This window comes from Ochotona princeps, chromosome X (assembly GCF_030435755.1).
Source record: "Ochotona princeps isolate mOchPri1 chromosome X, mOchPri1.hap1, whole genome shotgun sequence".
Lineage (NCBI taxonomy): Eukaryota > Metazoa > Chordata > Mammalia > Lagomorpha > Ochotonidae > Ochotona > Ochotona princeps.
In genome coordinates, this window is record NC_080865.1 from 89218444 (window position 1) to 89237881 (window position 19438).

Below are 19438 nucleotides of genomic sequence, written 5' to 3' on the forward strand. Positions count from 1 at the left end.
TGGTCTGGTCCATTTGACATGCCCTTCCTGTTCTTACATAACTGTTTTTCTCTGTTCGCCATCTTGCTGCTCCCATCTCCCTGCCTTCCTCAGTCCTCCAAGATTCGTTGCGGTTACGCTTCTCTGGCACTTACTCCAGCTTGGTTCTAACTGTATAATGGCCTCCAAGTCATCTAGGCTTGCTGGACCTTCCACCTCCTGGCCTACCATTGAATTAATTCCACGAATTGACTTTCTTAATGTTAGCAAAAATGACCAACCTCCAAGTTTCCAAAAGCCTCTGGGAAATACATATTACCTAAGAGACATGCCTGTGTGATAGTAGCATAAGGCAAGGTCATGTGTGTAACTCAGGGTAACCAGGGGCTGAAGCACTAACTCTCCCTTGATTTTTTTCACCTTAGCCTCTCTGACAGGGTTTTCCAATTGTCAGACTCTGATTGTGCTGTTTTTGCCCCCAAACCATGCATTGCTCCAGGTTCCATGGAGAAGAAAGCAAAGAGCAGTTTTCGGGACTTCATCCCTGTAGTTCTGAGTACCCGCACGCGCAGTCAGTCTGGTAAGTGAGATTAAAGGCATGGCGTCTTCACTGCAGAGAAAGGTAGACATTCATTTGAATGATTTCACCACTGGCCCAAAGCAGAGAGTTGACAGTTTAATTCACAGTGCCAAGTTGTGTGGCTCCTTTCTACAGGTGGCAGCAGGGATAGTGCCCATGGTCTTAGGGTTATTGTTGGCCTGGCATCCCAGGTCAGGGATCCATCATGTCTTGTCAAGAGCCAGTGATGAAACGAGGCAAGAAAAGCTGGTTCTGCTGCAAGTTTTGGCATCAGAGGGTTATAGAGGCCCAAGTGAGACAGTTAGCCTTTGGGTCTGGATCTTAGTGTCCTTTTATGGTGGGCATCATCGTGTTTGCCTCCCTCAGTGTGTATTGGGCAACCCTAGAGTTGAATTCAAAATGACCCTTGCCACGCACCAGTGATCTTCTCCCAGCCTCCACATTGGTACAGGGTGCTAGAGAGGGTTTCTCTTGGATCTCCAGGTAGACTAGCTGCCATGGGGAAATGAAGCATTGTGGAGACTCAGTGATCTGGCACCTCAGCACATGGCAAACATGAAGGTCATTGATGCTCATCATGATGGCCTAGAGGCCTTGCAGAATCATGAAGGATCTTCTGAACCATCATCAAAGAGCGATTACACTCAGGCCAGTGGCATTTTGGCATTAGCCACCCTCTACTGCATTTGAGTCTGGCCATTGGTGATCCCCGTGTGATCTCTATGGTGATTGTATGTTACCCAGAGTATTAGATTAACCGGAACACTTGGTTCCCTTGCTCACTCTGTGTCATGGAAAGTTTGCTGCATAGGTGCTGTCTGCAAGTGGTCTGACCAATTTGAAGCTTGGGACCAGGATCACTGTGTTTGCCTCTCTCGGCTTACCTCACTTGGGTCTGGGGATGGTCAAGTTAATAGCTGAGGCTTGCAAGAAAGATGGTCATGCCTTGCAGCTGCTTCCCAGGAAGGTGTCAGGTCTCCGGGTGTCCACAACCAGCCAATTTAGGTTGTACTTTTGTTGTTAGAATTGAAGGAAAGTGGCAAAAGAGGAGAATGGCCTCCTGGCAAGGTGGCCGAGGAGGGGCGGAAAGGTGCCACCCGGTCCAGTCCCCAGGGCTGTCAGGAAAGAAGGGGAAGTGGCTGTCCCGCCCAGTAGTGAGGAACAGCTATGCTAGGGTGGGGATGGGAGGCAGTGCTGGGCAAAACTCCACCCCTGAACTCTTGGCAGCTCTGCAGGAGGTGGGGTCAGTGGAAGGGAAGAGGGACTGGCCAGGGAGCACTTGGGTGTGACTGTGACTAGAGCAGGCTGTTTCACAGGAAAAGGACCCCTTGCTTGGCTTTTCTTTTGTGAGGCTTCTGCTCGTTTAGGGTGGCTCTAGCAGTGAAAATGGTGGGGCCACAGAGTGAGCAGGCCTGGGGAACAAAGCCAGTTGGGCCTTCTTCATGCTCCACCAAAGCCGGATTTGCTGAACAGATGGACCTGTGGTCCTCTTCTGCCCCCTTCCTCCTGAAGCTTGGTACTTTCTATGTGCTAAACATGAGTTTGTGGGTTGAATTCAAGTGTCACAGTAACATATGAAAGTAAGGTTGTGTTTTTTTTTTATTTATTTTTATTTTGAAAGGCAGAGTTACAGAGAGAGGAGATAGAAAGAGGGAGATCTTTCATCTGCTGGTTCACTCCCCAGATGGCCACAATGGCCAAAGCTGGACCAATCCAAAGCCAGGAGCCAGGAACCAGGAACTTCTTCCAGGTCTCCCACATAGGTACAGGGGCCCAAGGACTTGGATCATCCTCCTCTGCTTTCCAAGACCACAGCAGGGAGCTGGAGTGGAAGTGGAGCCACCAGAGCCCATATGGGATGCTGGCAGCACAGGTGGAGAATTATCTTGCTTCATCGTGGCACTGGCCCCAGGGTGTGTGTGTGTGTGTGTGTGTTTAATAGTGTTTAGTAGTATGACATGTCAGTTTCTATAAAGTACTTCAGGGTGAAAGATCATATCTGAGCCTCCAAACAGCTCCAAGAGGTCAGTAAGGGAAGACTAGTAGCCCCATTTTACAAATGAGGAAATAGAATGAAGGAACTTTTGCAAGGTGCATGGCTAATAACTGGCAGAGCCTGAACTTGAACCTAGACTTGGGACCCCTAGCCTAGGGGACTTGCTTAGAGTGTACACACTGTCTTCTGGAGAGGTCTGTGACTGTCTTCTGTGCATCTCGTCCCCAGGAAGCATCTGCAGCTCCTTTGCTGGTATGGCAGACAGTGACCTGGGAAGCCAGGAAGTCTTCCCCACCGAAGAGGAAGAGGAGGTGGCCCCTACCCCAGCTAAGCGGCGAAAGGTGAGAAAGACCCAGCGGGACACCCAGTACCGTAGCCATCATGCCCAGGACAAGACCTTGCTGAGCCAGGGACGCAGGCACCTGTGGCGAGCCCGAGAGATGCCTTGGAGGACAGAGGCTGCCCGGCAGATGTGGGACACCAATGAAGAAGAGGAGGAAGAAGAGGAGGAGGGCCTGGTGAAGAGGAAGAAGCGGAGACGGCAGAAGAACCGGAAATATCAGAGTGGGGAGTACCTTACTGAGCAAGAAGAAGAGCAACAGCGGAAAGGGAGAGCAGGTAAGGCTGGCCAGGGGACTGCCATTCCCGCAACAAACTGGGCTGCTGGAGAGCCTCAGACATCACAGATCTTCACGCTGCTGCATTCTTTGCTGCAGCCAAAGGCCTCTGCAAGCACTGATGCCCATTGTGGTGATCTCCGGCTGTCAGGTGGGGTTATTCAGCTTCATCCCAGAGCTTCTGGCTTTGCATTGAGACTGAATGAGTCCAGAATGATCTGCAGGAGAGCTGAGGGCATGAGGGTCAAGTCCTCTGAGTCCTCTGTTTTTCTTTTCTTTTTTTTTTATTTTTTAAAGAGAGGTCTGAACCTTTGGGCCAGGCCATGGGGACAGAAGTTGTCCCCCAAGTGGGCAACTTGATGTCAGTGAGTTGAGACTTTCAGGAGTCTGGGTGCTCTTTCCTCATATCCCAGGTTCAAGAAGAATCAGGGCATTGGCTGCCTTTCCTGGGGTTCTTCAGCTCCTAAGCTCAAAAATACAGCAGTTCCCTCAGACCTGCAGTACAACTTCCAAGTCAAAGTCAGGTACCACTTGGCTTTCTCCGTGAAACCACAAAAAGTACTTAGAAGCAGAGGGAAGCATTGGGATGACCCAGAGCAGCTCCATTTTTGTTGGACCTTAGGTGGGAAAGTACACAGCCCAAAGAGAAAGGCAAGCTTTCTTTGGTCATGTCTAAAACTGTCACCTGTACTCCAGGAGGCACAAACTGCCGGGGTCCATTGGCAATGTGTTTTACTAAGGACTGTTCAGGCCCATTCCTATAGTAGATTTCTAATTGAGCAAAAAGCACATCCCTCAGTTGCATAAGAACACTTCTGTATCTCACTCTCATTCTATGACCATCTACCCTTGAAACAGCAATTGATTGCCTCCCATGATATATTCATACTGAGCTACTGGTAGACATCTGCAGCTTGTTATCAGTGGAAACTAAGTAACCTCATATTGAGCGGGCACAATTCTGGGTTTCCTATAATAATGCAGCAAAGGCTTAACCTCATTTCTGGCTCAGCTTAAATGGTGATGTATATGCTGCTACTATCCTTATGCTCAAGAGAGTAATTGAGCTAATTTTCATCAACTATGCAGTGAGTAGGGGCAATTTTCCCTTTCTCCTGCTAGAGTCATAACGGATTGGTTATGGATGAATTGTTGAGCCATTGGCCTCAGCCACTTGTGTTGGGATGAAGAGCAGTGTTTGCACCCACCCTTCTTCTCTGATGTGGGCTAATTTTCTCACTTGGAGGATTCCTACGAAACTCTTTGGCTCTTGAAACCAAAAGGACCTTCAGGGTAGCCTGGTCCCTTTGGCCAGTCAATGCAGAGCTAGCGATTCCACAGTGTTTCAAATAAGTGACTAGCAGGCCTTTGGACACCTCTAGTGGCACAGAGAACATCACCAATCAAGTCTTCCTAGCTTGTTTGGGAGAAGCTCCCTTTGTTGAAAAGTCTGTATCTGTCTCCCTCCATCTCCCCCCCCCCCACCTCCGCCCCCTCTCTGGATGTGTCTGAAGGGCTTTGCATTGAGGCAGCTGGCTTTGGCATGTCTTGTGGTAACCTTCCTCTCCAGCTCTGATGATGACATTTTTTATGCAGGAATTGCCTGCCAGACCTTTCTATCTTCTGGAAGCTCCAACTCCACCTCCTCCTGTCATTCGGTTTGACATCAGAGAACTAGGCAAAGGTCAAACTAGGCAGGTCACCCTTACTTACCCCTGTCTAAGCCTGTGCCCAGGATCTTTCTTCTTCACCTTCAGAGAGATTAAAAAAAAGAGCCACTTCCTCTCACACTCCTCCTTTGTGTGCTATGTACTCTTAATTCCTTAGTGTGCTATGATAAGGCATTAGCTCCTCCACAGCTGAATGAACCTGAATTTGCCCTGCCCTGGGTGAATGGGGTAAAGGCAAAAAAAATCTCTTTTGTGAGTCATTGAACGCTGTAATATGGATTTCCTATGTTTCCCGGGGTCCTAACTGTTCCTTCCTCCTTTGCTTCAGTCCAAACTTGCTGCATCAAAACCCTAGTTGAGGAGTGGGCATGTGGCTAAGTGGATAAGACAAGCATGTCCCACCTCTTGAACCTGGGTTTGATTTTTGTCCAGACTCTTCATTCTACTTTCTGCCATTGCAAACCCTGTGAGGCAGCAGTTGGTGATATAAGTAATTGGGTTCCTGCCACTCAGGTGGGAGACCTGGATTGAGTTCCTTGATCCCAGATCCCCAGCAATGTAGGCATTTTGGGAGAGAACCAGTTGATAAGAGCTCTCTCTTTCTTTCTCTTTGTCTCAAACAAAAATTTAAAAGTAAGTTCTAGTTTAGAAGTTGCACAGTGAAAGTGCCGTTAGGGATATTTATCTTTGTTTCACAAGTTAGAGATTGATCCCAGTTCATGTATTCCATAGACAGCATGATAATTTGCTGTGTGCTAGGTGTGGTGTTCTATCCTTTAGGGACGTAACATACACGTTTGGCCCTAACTAAAAAGTCCATGCATAAATAATAAAGCAATATAATGTCTTACATGTTATCAAAAGAGTTTTGTGTGTGTTAATTTCATTTTATTCTTACATCACTCCTATAATGTGAATTGTATTATCTGTTTTACAGAGAAGGAAACTGAGGCTTACAGAGTTTCTGGGTTGCACACTGTTGACAGTTAGTGCCCTAGTCATGTAACCCAAGTTAAAAGATAGCGAAAGATACTATTGCCCCTATACCTGAGCCATCGCCCCCACACATGGGCTTTAGAGCGCACCTCTTGGAAGGAGAGTCCTGAGAATGGAGTTCCCAACAGGCCTTGTGAACTTACAATGCACTTTGCTCAGTGAGCTGTGGCTAGAGTTTGAGGTGTCACCCCATGTGTTGTTGTGACACTGGTGACTTGGTTTCCAACCAGGGAAGGCAGAGGATTTCTGCCATGGACTACCAGCTGCGTAGGTTCATGGCATCTTCTGGATTCAGGGAGGTTCTGGGGCTTTCACCTTTGTGTCCTCAGAGAGTGACAAGGAGGACCATCAGGTGAGTAGAACTGAAGGCAGAAGGCAGCCAGCCGTCTTACATGAATGCCCTATCCCCACTGTACTTGATGCTTTTCATCAGCAGAGCTGCCAAATTTGTTTTTGGCTTTTTGTTTTTTAATGTTGTAGTGGAGACAGACCAGTGTGCGGGGGCGGGGGAGAACCTGAAAAGAAACTTCAATTTGCTTAGGCCTATGGGTGAACCCTTTTAAAGTTACCCTTGTCTTGGAGACAGTCAGATAGGCTGCCTCCTGCTGGCAGGGCTGGGAGCTGTCTCTGTTGATAGAGGGAAGGACTTGGATGTTGAAGTCCAGTGTCCATTGAAGGAGGGCTTTGGGGCACAGTCAGCAGTGCACTAGGTTCTGTTAGCTGACATTTCCCCAACTTCACATTTGCATTCTGATCCCCATAGGTCCTCTGATTCATTCAAGAGGATAGTGTTGTTTCTGTGGGTTCTGTGTCTTTGACATGGTTCTCTCCCGTTTTCTTGCCTTCAGATTTGAAGGCCCGTAAGCAGAAGACTTCCTCCCAAAGTTCGGAGCACTGTCTCAGGAACAGGAACCTTCTCTTACCCACCAAAACCCAGGGGATCTCGGATTCACCAAATGGCTTCCTCCCAAATAATTTGGAGGAGCCAGCCTGCCTTGAAAATTCCGAAAAGCCATCAGGAAAACGGAAGTGCAAAACCAAGCACATGGCAAACGTCTCTGAAGAGACAAAGGTATGTCACTATCAGGGAACATGTCTAGGGGAGGGGCACAGGCTGGTGGAGCCCACCAAGCTCCTTGGTCAGTAGGCATTTGGGGAAGGAAAGGCAGGGAGGTATGGCAGGGATCAAATGTACTTATCGTTATTAAGGTATTCCAAACTTGTTCTAGAAGGAAAAGGGGGCAGATCTGAAAAATGGGAATTCAGGTTTACTTACAGAGTTTGGGCCCATGAGGGCTTTTCCTCTCCACTGTCTGGATCTCCTTTGAGTTAAAGAAGCATTCTAGAATATGGCAGGATGTTAGTGTGAATATTTTTGTTAACATCCAATGTTAAGCTTTTGTCATTGGAAACTAATCAATCACAGGGCTTCCTGAACCAGTCAAGGTAAGGAAAAACAGCCACAACAACTCATGGGAGCAAGGAGTTTGATAGCCAGACAAGGGTGGCCTGAGGGTGGGGCTGGCTGAGGTATTCTACTCAGGCCCAGGTTATAGCTGCCCTGCTCTACCTTTTGTCCCAGCTCCCATATGTCTGGTGACAGCCCAGGAATGACCAAGTAAGCAGTCATAGTCAACCCGAAAAGCATTCCTAGGATGCCCTTTCAAAACAAACATCTCTTTGGGGTCTAATGTTCATAGCATTGGGGTTGGATTCCACATTGCACTATCACGGGGTGGGGGGAACAGTGCTCATCCATGTGAGCTCTATATTTGAGAGAAATGAAGGTCCAGATTCAAATATGTGATCCATAATAGGCACTTGTCATCGCTCACCCCTCCCCGAGGCCCAGCTGGGCTTGTTGTGGTGCTTGTGGTTGTTAATGGCTCTCTCCATCTCCAGTTCCTGGGCAGGGATCCCTGAAAGGGCAAAAAGGTGGGAGACCCAGATGCTTGCTTCCCCTCTAGCCCTTCCCCTACCCAAGCCACAGCCTTATTGCAGCCCACATGAGGGATGCCAGGCTATTTCCTCATCCTTCAAAACGGAGCTATACTCCATGGTCTTTGTGGCTCACAAGAGTGCTTGGGGAAACAAAGGAGGCAATGTCTGCGACGGGCTTCGATCACCCTAAAGTGCTCTCTGGGGCTTGCTTGGGCATTCTCTTCATCATTTGGGCTGAGGCAGCATGAGGGGCATGAGGCACAGGCACAACATGGCCATGACATCTGTTCTTCATGACCCTCAGAGTGGGAGAAAGACAGGGCCCAAGGGAAGGATGGTCTGTGCCAAGTGCTTTGCTTCTGTTACCATTCTTGTTTCTGGGAACCAATGCTTTTATGCTTTTGGAGGCTAGTGCTTTTTTTTTTTTAATATTTATTTTGTTTATTTCAAAGACAGTTACAGAGAAGAAAGGGAGACACACACAGATCTTCCATCCACTGGTTTAGTCCCCATATAACTGCAAAAGCCAGGCCTGGCCCAGATGCAAGCCAGGAGCCTGGAGCTTCATCCCAGTCTCCCACATGGGCAGCAGGGGCCCAAGCACTGCTACCTCCGCTGCTTTCCCAGATGCATCAGCAGGGAGCTGGATCAGAAGTGGAGCAGCTCAAACATGAACTGATGCCTATATGGAATGCTGGTGCTGCAGGTGGCAGCTTCACCTGTTCCGCCTCAATGATTTAGTTAGCCTCATCCGAAGGCGGCAGAGACTTAAGTGCAGTTACTTTGCCTTGCTGCAGCAGGCCTGTGTACTTTAAGAGCCACAGCGCCTCCCTGTGGCTCTCAGCCTTCCAAACAGCTTTGGTCTGTACATGGGAGACCCTGCGGGCAGGGAGATTGGATAGGAAGCCTTGCAGCCTAGCGGAGCTGGGACAGAGGGCACCCCAGGTTCCTGCTTGTCCTTCCTCCCCCCACCTCCCCCACACATTCTGATGACTCCATCCCACCCGGTGGCTCTGCCTGGTAGTGTGCCTGCAGAAATGTGTTTCTGCATGTGTTGCCGTCCCTCCTGGCTCCTCTGTTTGTCCCTCTCACCTTCCTTTCATTTCTGGTTGCCCCAGATGGCACAGGACTTTGTTGTAGCAAGTAAGATGGCGGGAGGCTAGAGGTACTCCCCAGCACTGGCGTGGGGCCTCCGCCAATTGCTGTGGGGAGAGGGGGAAGCAAGGGGTGTCTACACTTGTACTTGCTCCTTGCCTTGCTGTTCTGACAGCTGTGGCTGCCAGAAGGCATGTTACCCTTGGGTTCCTGCTTGAGCCTCCTGAAACACCTGGGTGCTTCAGCCAGCATCCTCTGGTTCTGCCATGGCATGCTCTCTCCTGCTGCTGACCCAGGGGTGCTGGGCCCTCCCAGCCAGTCTCTTGCTGCCTGGGACCGTACCTCACTACCCTCTGGGATGAAAGACTAATCATTAGGTCTTCCCATGCCTCTTGGGATCTTCTGGAGGAAACAACTGCCCTGAGGCCTCAGCTTGTTCTCTGCCACTAGGCTGACTTGGCTGACTTTCCCTGGGCAATATTTTCTGACTGCCTAGTGCACTGCACCTGGCCACTGTTGGTGCACTGATGTGCACAGCTCTGAGTCCTAGAAATAATGAAAGGAAGATGAACCCCATTTCCGGGGAGCTTTTTTTGTTTTATATATATTTGAAAAGCAGAAAGGAAGAGAGAGATCTATGCACTGGTTCACTCCTCAAATGGTTGCAACAGCCAGAGCTGGGCTAGCCTGAAGCCAGGAGCCTGGACATACCTCCGGGTCTCCCACATAGGTGCAGAGGCCCAGGGCTTTGGGCCATCCTCTGCTGCTTTCCCAGGCCACAAGCAGGGAGCTGGATGGGAAGTGGAGTGGCTAGGACATGAACCAGCATCCATATGGGATGCCAGTGCCAAAGGTAAGGCTTACTTGCTGTGCCACTGCACCGGCCACATCCATTGACTTTTTGAAGATGCCTTGCTATCATTTATTGCAGTGTAACAACTTGGTCTAAAACCTAGCAACTTAACAGAATAACAAGTATATATTCTGTCACACAGGTTTGCGAAACTCCGGAATTCGGGAATAGCTTGGCTGGGCCTGCCTTGGGGTCTTTCATGTGGTTGTAGTCAGGGTGTCAGCCAAGGTTACAATCATTTGAAAGCTGGAATGGGGCTGGAAGATCTGCTTCTGGGGTGGCTTGCTGAGTGGCTGGCAAACCGATGCTGGTTGTTGGTAGGCAGCCTCCTACCCTGGCCCCATTGCGCCTCTCTAAAGCACTCCTGAAGTGTCCTCCTGATTTGGCAGCTGACGGTCCCTCTACAAGGCATTCGAGAGGGAGCAACACAGAAGCCACAAATGTCTTTTTGGGTCCCAGCCTTGGAAGTCAGACTGCAGTGTCTGCAATCTCCTATGGCTTACACAGGTCAGCCCTGTCTTGCGTGATTGGGGCTACACCAGGGCCAAGGGTCAGGAGGTGTGGTCGTCAGGGAGCATCTTGGAGGCTGGCTAACACAGTCAGCCCCCTGCCCCCTCCTCAGGGATTGATGGCCCTGCCACAAACAAAGGGAGTCCCCCACACAAAGGGCCCCTCAAAGTGGCATCCAGTTGTGTCATTTGCTCCAAGCCTAAGGTCTCTTCATGTAACTTTGGTCCACAAGCAGACGAGGCTCCTTCTGTCTGGTTCCTCCAGCACAGTCGCTCCTGATCTGAACACGTGGTACCTGCCCCCATTCCCCTGGAAGGACCCCAAGACCATGTACAGCCAGCTAGGCTTGGGCTACCACTTGGAGACACTCCAGTTTGAAGGGGGAGAAGGGAAGACACTTGGGGCACACAGGAAAGAGGCTCTGAGTGCCTGCCCTCCTTTTTTTTTTTTTTGCCTGTCCTCTTAAGGTTATGGTCCCTGGTTGGGCTGTTGTCTCTGAGACCCTGTAAAAAAGATAGTATGGCTCAGGGGGGTTGTGCTGTGTCCCAGGCTCCGGAGCTGGTGCCTGGCTGAGGCCTGGTTCAAGCTCAGATGTCTCTCCATCTGAAGTCAAAACTCACCCCGCTGTCCCAATTGGATCTGGGTATGGTCTGGGGACACTGCATGGAGAAAGACAGGCAGCAGTATCCAGGCAATGCCTGTGAGGGTGGTGGGGATGAGGTCCCAATGTCCTTGATTCTCTTTACTCTCTGCTTGCATTTGTTGTTGCATCTGACTGACTTGTAAAGCCCTCACTGAAGGCACTGGTGTGGTGACTCAACAGGCTATTCCCACACCTGCAAGCACCAGTATCTCACATAGGCATTGGTTCATGTCCCAGCTGCTCCATTTCCTTTCTAGCTCCCTTTTTATGGCCTGGGAAAGAAGTAAACAATGGTCTAAGCCCCCGGGACCCTGCACCTGCGTGGAAGAACCAGAAGAAGCGCCTGGCTTCTTGGTTTGGACTAGCTGAGCTCCAGCCATTGTGACCATTTGGGGAGTAATCCAGCAGTTGGAGGGTCTTTTTCCATATCTATAACTCTACCTTTCAAGTAAAATAAATCTTTTTTTTTTTTTATAAGACTCACTGAAATCGGGAAGGTAGGCAGGTGGGCCGAGTGCTTAAGAGGAACAGGTATGTCATCCACATCTCTGATTTCCAATCCCTTCATCAGTCTGTACTTCATGGGGCTGAGGATTTAAGCCTCTTGCCATCTCGCCACCACTGGTGGGTAGCAGGTCCTCTGGCTTTCAATGTGACAGTGGTCTATGCTCCTGGGATTACCATCAGCAAAGCACAACATAGGCATCACTGAGGGTACATGGCCCAAGTGGAGTGGCTGTGTTGTCTGGCCTGCCCCATGGCCCTATCTTGGCTTTCCAGAGTAAAGGTCGTTGGAGCCAGCAGAAGACACGCTCGCCCAAGTCTCCCACCTCAGCGAAAGCCACGGAACCGTGCACACCCTCTAAGTCCCGAAGTGCCGGCCCGGAGGAGGCCACGGAATCCCCCACAATCCGGCAGATCCCCCCGGAGGCACGGCGGCTCATTGTGAACAAAAACGCTGGCGAGACCCTCCTGCAGCGGGCAGCCCGTCTTGGCTATAAGGTAAGCTGGCTGCTGACTGCACATTTCCATCAGCCTGGGCACCTCTGGCGAAGCTGTTCTCACCCTTGGCTCCCCTGGGGTTTGTGTCCATGCTGGCCTGCCTCCCCTGCCCACACTGCCTGTAGAGGGTGGGGGTTTGCCTTGCCCTTCATCTGATTGTTTTGTGGGAATACAAGTTTCATTTGAATGCCAGTCTGCAATAATGTTGAAGTAGTAACAAAATATCATCCAGTGCATTCCTGGGCTTGGGACAGGAGTATGGGGATTTTTTTTTCCTTGTCTGGAATTTCTCTCTGTGGTCGTTCCCCTGCTCCAAGAAGAATAAAAGGTGATTATTACCCACTTTTTCACCATCCCCTCATTGCACCTGCTGGGAGAGGTGTCAAGGGGCAAGACTGAGCGACCCCCTCTTTATCTTCCTTCTTGGTGTGTTGGGAAGATGGCAGGAAGGGAAGCTAGCATGTAATGGCACCTTTTTGGTCATGCTGAGGTCTTTGATGACTTCCTGTCACTTAAAGCTCACAACACACCTGCACGGTCACTTTTATTATGCACACTATATGGATGAGAAGAGCGAGGCTCAGCAGCAGCTCCCTCTGCCAGCTTACACAGAGCAATGCTGGTTTGCTGGAGGGTAGTGGGGGAGGGCCAGAAGTGACTACCCTGGCGTGGATGTTGGTCCAGCCGAAACCGGTATTCGGGGCTTGTTCATCCTACCTCATTTGTAAATTTTTCCCAGAGGCTGTGCTTGCCACGCCCATCTCCTTGCCCCCATCTGCAGCTGCCTTGCAAAGCCAGAGGAGTGCAGGTCTAGGTGCTGGGGCTTTGCAGGGGGCAGGTGAGCCTCTTAGAGTGACTGCCAGCCCAAACGCGTGTTCTCTGCCATCAAATGTACCTCTCTGCTGCCCTGGAGACACAGCAGAGCTGGCGTCCCGGTGGCAGCAGGGAGACCTGTCTGTGCTCTCGAGGCTCTCCCTGTGCCCACAGGACGTGGTCATGTACTGCCTGCAGAAGGACAGCGAGGACGTGAACCACCGCGACAATGCCGGCTACACAGCCCTGCACGAGGCCTGCTCACGTGGCTGGACTGACATTCTGAATATTCTCTTAGAACATGGTGCCAACGTGAACTGCAGCGCCCAGGACGGCACGAGGTAAGGTTGTCCCACCCCGGCACCCACCTTTGCCCCTAATTTAGGGCACTCGGCAGTTGAACCTTGGCTTGGTCAGGAGGCATTTCTAAAGGACTCATGTTGAGGGCAGGCACTGATAAGTTCTTGGAAGGCCAGTGTACCACAGGTTCCCATGAGAAGGCCGGGGTTGTCAAGGCATCATCCTATCCCTTGCAGGTGTCAGCACTAACACTGCCCCGCCCCCCTCCCTGATCAGCTTGGTGGGACAACTGTTTGAGGGAGACTCTGGGGCTTTAGAAGTTAACTAGGGAGCTGACCTCAGGGTAACATTCCACATTGGATCTTTGTGAATTGATCTCTATACTTTTTCTTTTTCCTAAACACACCTACTGTGTCTTAGAGAAATCGTACCCATTCTCCTCTGTTCTGACAGAGGGCTTGCTTCTTGGGGAAAAAAGAGACATGAGCTCGGGGTCAGGTCCTAGTACCTGGAGAAAAGGGTGCAGGCTCCACTTGGCTGCCGTCACCCCACTCCTTCCTCTTGAGTGGCACTCCTGGGTGTCTCAGTTTGTACCCCCACTGCATCTGCAGTAACTTCTTCATTGCTCCTAGGCCCATTCTCCGCCAAACTCCACGAAGACCAGCATAATATTATTGTGTCCTAGGAACTGAAGATTGAGGGTGGCAGGAGAGGGACAGGGCACGCATGCAGATCTGGGGTTAGGGAGAGAGAATGAGAAGAGAGGAGGAAGATGTGCAAAGGTGGAATGGAAGATTATGGAATTACCCAGGGGGAGGGGACAGTCATCTCATTTGTTCTCTGCTGAGGTAGCCTGAAGCCAAGACACCTCAGTTCCTGCTGGCTGCCTGTTGTCCTCACCCTGTGTCACCTCCACAGGCCAGTTCATGATGCAGTGGTCAACGACAACCTGGAGACCATCTGGCTTCTGCTGTCCTACGGGGCTGATCCCACGCTGGCCACCTACTCGGGGCAGACGGCCATGAAGCTGGCCAGCAGCGACACCATGAAGCGCTTTCTCAGTGGTGAGCACTGGCACACTTGCATCCGCCATCCCTGGGGTTGACCACTTCCCCTTGAACTTGGGAGGAGGCCCTGTTCATCTCCCTTGATCTCAGAGTGCTTCCCATGAGAACCACCTGCCCTCTCCTCACACGTTCCTTCAAGCGCCTCAGAAATTCCTGTCTGCTTTGTTCATTTGCAAAAGAGAGAGAGAGACAAACAGGGATACATGTGCCAGTTTCTTCCTCAAATGCCTGCTCCAACGGGGCTGCTGAGGGCGATCCTGACTTTGGCTCAGGTTCCAGTCAAGCTGAGGAGGCCATGCAGGACAGATCTTAACCCCTCCTGGGTGGGGAGTGGCAGGAGAGCCTTCTCCATTTCCCTCCACACCTCAGCTCTGCTTCCCCAGGGCCATGTCCTTGAAGGGTAGGCAGAGCAGGCCTGAGATGGTCCTTTAGTCATTTGCCCTGGGCAGTGATAACTGCCATTCGCTCTAGTGGAGCTGGCCCTATGGGGTCCCAGCACCCCGGGCGAGCTGCCTCAATGGCCTCCTCTCACATACTGTGCTCAGCATATGCACACGTGTGAATCCGTCAAGATCCCAGGAAAGCACTCTTGCACATCCAGAGCATCTCAGTGCAACGAAGGGCACCGCAGACTCTGTCTTGATCAAGGAGTCTCGGGCAGCAAACCCAGGGGGCTCTGCAGTGGTCTCGGTGGATCATGTGGTTGTCCAGGTCCAGTGAAGGCTGTCTGACCACTTCTGTAATCAGATGAATCCTTTCTTTCTTTACTTCCTAGAACCTCCAAAGAATGGATGTTGTAAACATTTGGAGTATTTAAAAATTAGAAATTAATGTTTTTTTTCTCTTCTGTCAGCTCAGCCTAACTACCAGCCAGCCCTCTTTAAGAGTTTATTTGTTGATTTGAAAAGCAGAGTGATGGAGGGAGGGCCAGAGAGATAAAGAGAGGGAGAGACACAAAGATCTTCCATTTGTGCCTCACTCCCCAGTGCCCATGGGCCAGGCCGAGCACACAGTTCCATCCAGGGCACCCTTGTGAGGGCCAGGAATGCCAGGATTTGGGCTATCACCTGCTGCTTCCCAGGTACATGAGCAGGAAGTTGAACGGAAACTGAGGAGGCAGGATTTGAACTGGCCTCCAAAATGGCATGCTGGCATCCTGCCCTTTAGCCAGGGTACCCCTTTGAATAAACAAATGCTAGTGTGTGTTGCAGAGTGCTAACTAAATCTTTATTTTAAAGATGTATTTATTTTTATTGAGACTGCAGAGTCATAGACAGGAGAGACAGAGAGAAAGATCTTCCATCTGCTAGTTCACTCCCTGAATGTCCCGCAACAGCAGGAGCTGAACTGATCCGAAGCCAGGAGCTTCTTCTGGGTCTTTCATGTAGGTGCAGAGTTCTAAGGCTTTGGGCCATCTCCCAGCTATTTTTCCAGGCCACAAGCAGAGAGCTAGATGGGAAGTGGAACAGCTGAGACTTGAACTGGCACCTGTATGGGATGCTGGCCCTTGCAGGTGGAGGATTAGCCCATTGAGCCATCATGCCAGCCCAGAAGACTTACTTTTTTTTTTAAGACATATTTTATTTTTGTTGGAAACTCAGATATACAGAGAGAAGTAGAGACAGAGAAGAAGATCTTCCATCTGATGGTTCACTCCCCAAGTGGCTGCAATGGCCAGAGCTACACTAATCCAAAGCCAGGAGCCAGGAGTCTCTTTCGGGTCTCCCACGTGGGTGCAGGGTCCCAAGGCTTTGGTCCGTCCTCTACTGCTTTCCCAGGCCACAGGCAGGGAGCTGGATGGGAAGTAGGGCCTCTGGGATACAAACTGGCGCCCACATGGGATCCTGGCGTGTACAAGGTGAGGACTTTACCTGCTAGGCTACCGCACCGGGCCCAGAAGACTCATCTTATTGCTGGCACTTCATAACCTGTTGGAGCTGCATGGCTTCATCCAAATATTGACCCTGTTTCCCCATTTTATGGGTGTATAGCTGGTTAGTAATGGGGATTGGGAGCTGATGGAGTGCTATAAAATCTCTTTGCCACAGAAAGTTCTAACAAAAACTTTGGCTTTGACCCAAAGGATGTTTGGGGGCGTTAGAGGACAACACTCAAGGCTTTGTTAAAATTGAGGTGAAAGTCACCAAGCATTAACTGTTTTAAAGTGGGTGATTCAGTTGCATGTGGTGCATTCATGACGTAGTGTCTTCGTCATCAGGGTCTGTTTTCATGCCTCACAGTAAATATATGTCTGGTGTCATCACTGTACGCCTGCCCCACCACATTTCCAGGGATGGCTAGATAGAGTGGTGTCCAAGGCCACAGGACACACGCGAGGATGCGGGCCAGGAGCTGCAGGCTGCTTCCCTGCCACCCCCACCTCCTCAGCCCCCGCGGCTGGGTGCATCTGCGGAGACTTGTGGGTTGTTGTTTCACCTGGCCCGTGTGCTTGAGGCACTTTCCCAGCATGTTTTTCAGCCCCAAGCATTTGCTCAGCCAGATTCTCTGTAGATTGTCTTCAGCCTCGCCCACTGTACGTGCCACTGAGCAGCAAAGGAAGGCAGATCCCTGTAGGGTGCAAAGAATGCCTTTTTAAAAAAGATTTAGTTGTTTGTTTATGTATTTTTATTGGAAAAGCAGATTTACAGAGACAAGGAGAAACAGAGACAAAAATCTTCCATCTGCTATTTCATTCCCCAAATGACCACAACGGTCAGAGATGAACCAATCCTAAGCCAGAAGCGAGGAGCTTCTTCTGGGTCTCTTATAGGGTTCAGGATCCCAAGACTTTGGGCCATCTTCGACTGCTTTCCCAGGCCACGAGCTGGGAGCTAGAAGGGAAGTGGAGCAGCTGGAATATGAATTGTTGCCTATATGGGGTTCCAGTATTTGCAGGTGGAGATTTAGCCAATCAGTTAAGCCATTTAACTGGCCAGAAGGGCTCCATTTTGTGCAAACTTAAGAGGGGAGGCTGAGCATCATGGTTATGCCTCTTGTAGTCAGTCTCCCTTGCCTCACACAAGGTGCCTGTTCTAGATAAGTCTGATACCCAAACCCTTCTAAGAGGAAGGGTACACCATGTTGTTCAGGCTTACTGTAGTAGATCCTTTTTGTGAAGCAGAAAAATTCTGATCATCTGGGCTGTGAATGTGTACTTTCTTCATATTTGGTGGGCTTCGTGTGGGGCCCATTTTGCCGGAGACGGTAAGGATGGGTGGAAAGAATGTGGGGGCTTGGAGCAAGTGTTGCTCTTTGGCTTGGGATGTCAGAAGGACCAGGACTGCTCTGGTCTCCACTGATGAAAAGGTTAACAGTTACCACTTGAGCTCACTCAAGTCACAGCTTTCTGTTCTTCCTGGTAGAGACTTCTGCTACATGACTCCGTGTCAAAAGACCACTTGTTTTTTGTTTATTTGTTTGTTTTGTTGTTGTTTTGCTCTGTCTCCTTTCATGTCCCTCAGCTGGTGACTTGGTTTCAGGAACTGGGGAGGGGTATGATGGAACCCTGGGAAATGGAGTAGCTGCTGCTCAGCCACTCATGTTGAGATTAGAGGCTGTTCTTAGAAATGAGGCTCAGAGGGGTGGGCACAGTGCCAACACCCCATAGGGACACTTGTTTGTGTCCCAGCTGCTCCACTTATGATCCAGCTCCCTGTTAATGGAAAAACAGAGGTGGCTGGCCCAAGGCCTTGGACCTCTGCACTCATGTGAGAGACCTCGAAGAAGCTCCTGGTTCTCAACTTCGGATCAGCTCAGCTCAGCTCAGCTCTGGCCTATATGACCATTTGAGGAATGAACGAGTGAATGGAAAATCTGTCTTCTGGCTTTTCTTCTCTCTGTGTAAAAATCTGCCTTTGAAATTAAAATTAAATAAATCTTTTTTAAAATAGGAAGAAATGAAGCCTGGAAGTACTTTTCATGAAGGCATTGAGGTGAGATTCACATAAAACAAAGAAGTGAGCAATTCTGAGACTGGCTTTGGGCACAACAGATACTCCTTAGGACACCCCCATCCTGTGTCCTAGTGCCTGGTCCCAGTCCTAACTACTGTGCTTCCCATCCAGCTTCCTCCTGATGACCATCCTGCTAGGTACTGGGCAGAGTGGCACAGATACTTGAGTCCCTGCTATTCAGATGTGAAACCCAATAGGAGTTCCTGGCTGCAGCCTGACCTAGCCCTGGCTGTTACAGGCATTCAGGAAGTGAACCAGTAGACAAGAGATCTCTACCTTTCAAATACAGAAATTTTTTTAAAATTTGCTACATTGTGCAACTGTTGTCATTCACTAAGTTTAGAACATTTTCCTCACCCCACAAGCAAAGCTGATACCCATTAAGAAGTTGCTTACTAGGTTTGGCATTGTGGAGGGGCAGGTTAAGCTGCCACCTGCAGCACTGGCATCCCATATGGGCATTGGTTCAAGTTTCGTCTGCTCTGCTTCCCATCCAGTTCCCAGCAGCAGAGGATGGCCCAAGTGTTTGGGTGACCCAGAAGAAGCTTCTGGCCCCAGGCTCCGGCCTAACCCAGCCCCGAGGCATTATGAATATTTGGGGGATTAACTAGCAAATAGAAGATCTCTCTCTCTCTCTTTCTCTCCCTCTCTCTCTCTCTCTCTCTTTCTGTGTATCTCCCTTTGTGCCTTTCAAATAAATATTTAAAAGAAGAAGTTGCTTCCCATTCCCCCTTCCTGTTCTTGGAACCACCATATGCATTCTGTGTCTGGGTTGACTTATGCAAGCCATTTGCAGTGGACTCCTGCAGTGTGCACGAGGCCTTTCCCATCTGACTTCTTTCATGTAGTATGTATTTTCAATGTCCGCCCATATGTTAACATGATTGCATACCTATTCTGTTGTATGGCTGTGCCCCAGTTTATCAATCCATTCACCCTCTGGGGATGATTCATTCACCTATTGGGGGACATCTGGGCCATGACCACTTTTTGGCTATTGTCTGTTGAGAGCAGAGCCACCGTGAATACACCTATACAAGCATTTTGCTTTTTGCTTTGTCTGTTTTCAGCTCTTTTGAGTGTATGCCCATAGGATGAAATTGCTGGGCCCTGGGTACTTGTTCAAGGACTGTAAATGCCTGGGGATGCTGGGAAGGAGCTTGGGGAAGAGGCAAGCAGAAGGAAGGTGCTCTTCCATCCGAGCCATGTGTGGATGTATGGCTGTGCTTGAGGAGTGTGAATGGAAGTTGTACTGCGAGCCTTCCATGTGTGGGTACAGGGACTTGTTCCAACTTTGCATCTTTGTTCGTGTTAGCTAACTTTTGGCTGTCTCAGAATGGCACCTTGAACTGTAAATGACCGAGATCTGCAGTCAGTGAAGAGAATTAGAAGAGTGGGGGTTATGGCTGGTTCTGTGGCATAG

General features: G+C 50.0%; 1 protein-coding gene across 6 annotated transcripts in view; it reads left to right on the forward strand.

Annotated features, from left to right (window-relative positions):
• Nucleotides 1-19438, forward strand: part of BCORL1 (BCL6 corepressor like 1) — a 71462-nt gene that overhangs the window by 43542 nt on the left and 8482 nt on the right. For all 6 annotated transcript variants that reach the window (XM_058658311.1, XM_058658312.1, XM_004587689.2 and 3 more), the window contains 6 exons: nt 479-559; nt 2784-3173; nt 6687-6910; nt 11661-11882; nt 12870-13036; nt 13914-14059. In XM_058658311.1, coding sequence (XP_058514294.1) covers nt 479-559; nt 2784-3173; nt 6687-6910; nt 11661-11882; nt 12870-13036; nt 13914-14059 — 1230 coding nt within the window. The remainder of the gene's footprint in view (nt 1-478; nt 560-2783; nt 3174-6686; nt 6911-11660; nt 11883-12869; nt 13037-13913; nt 14060-19438) is intronic.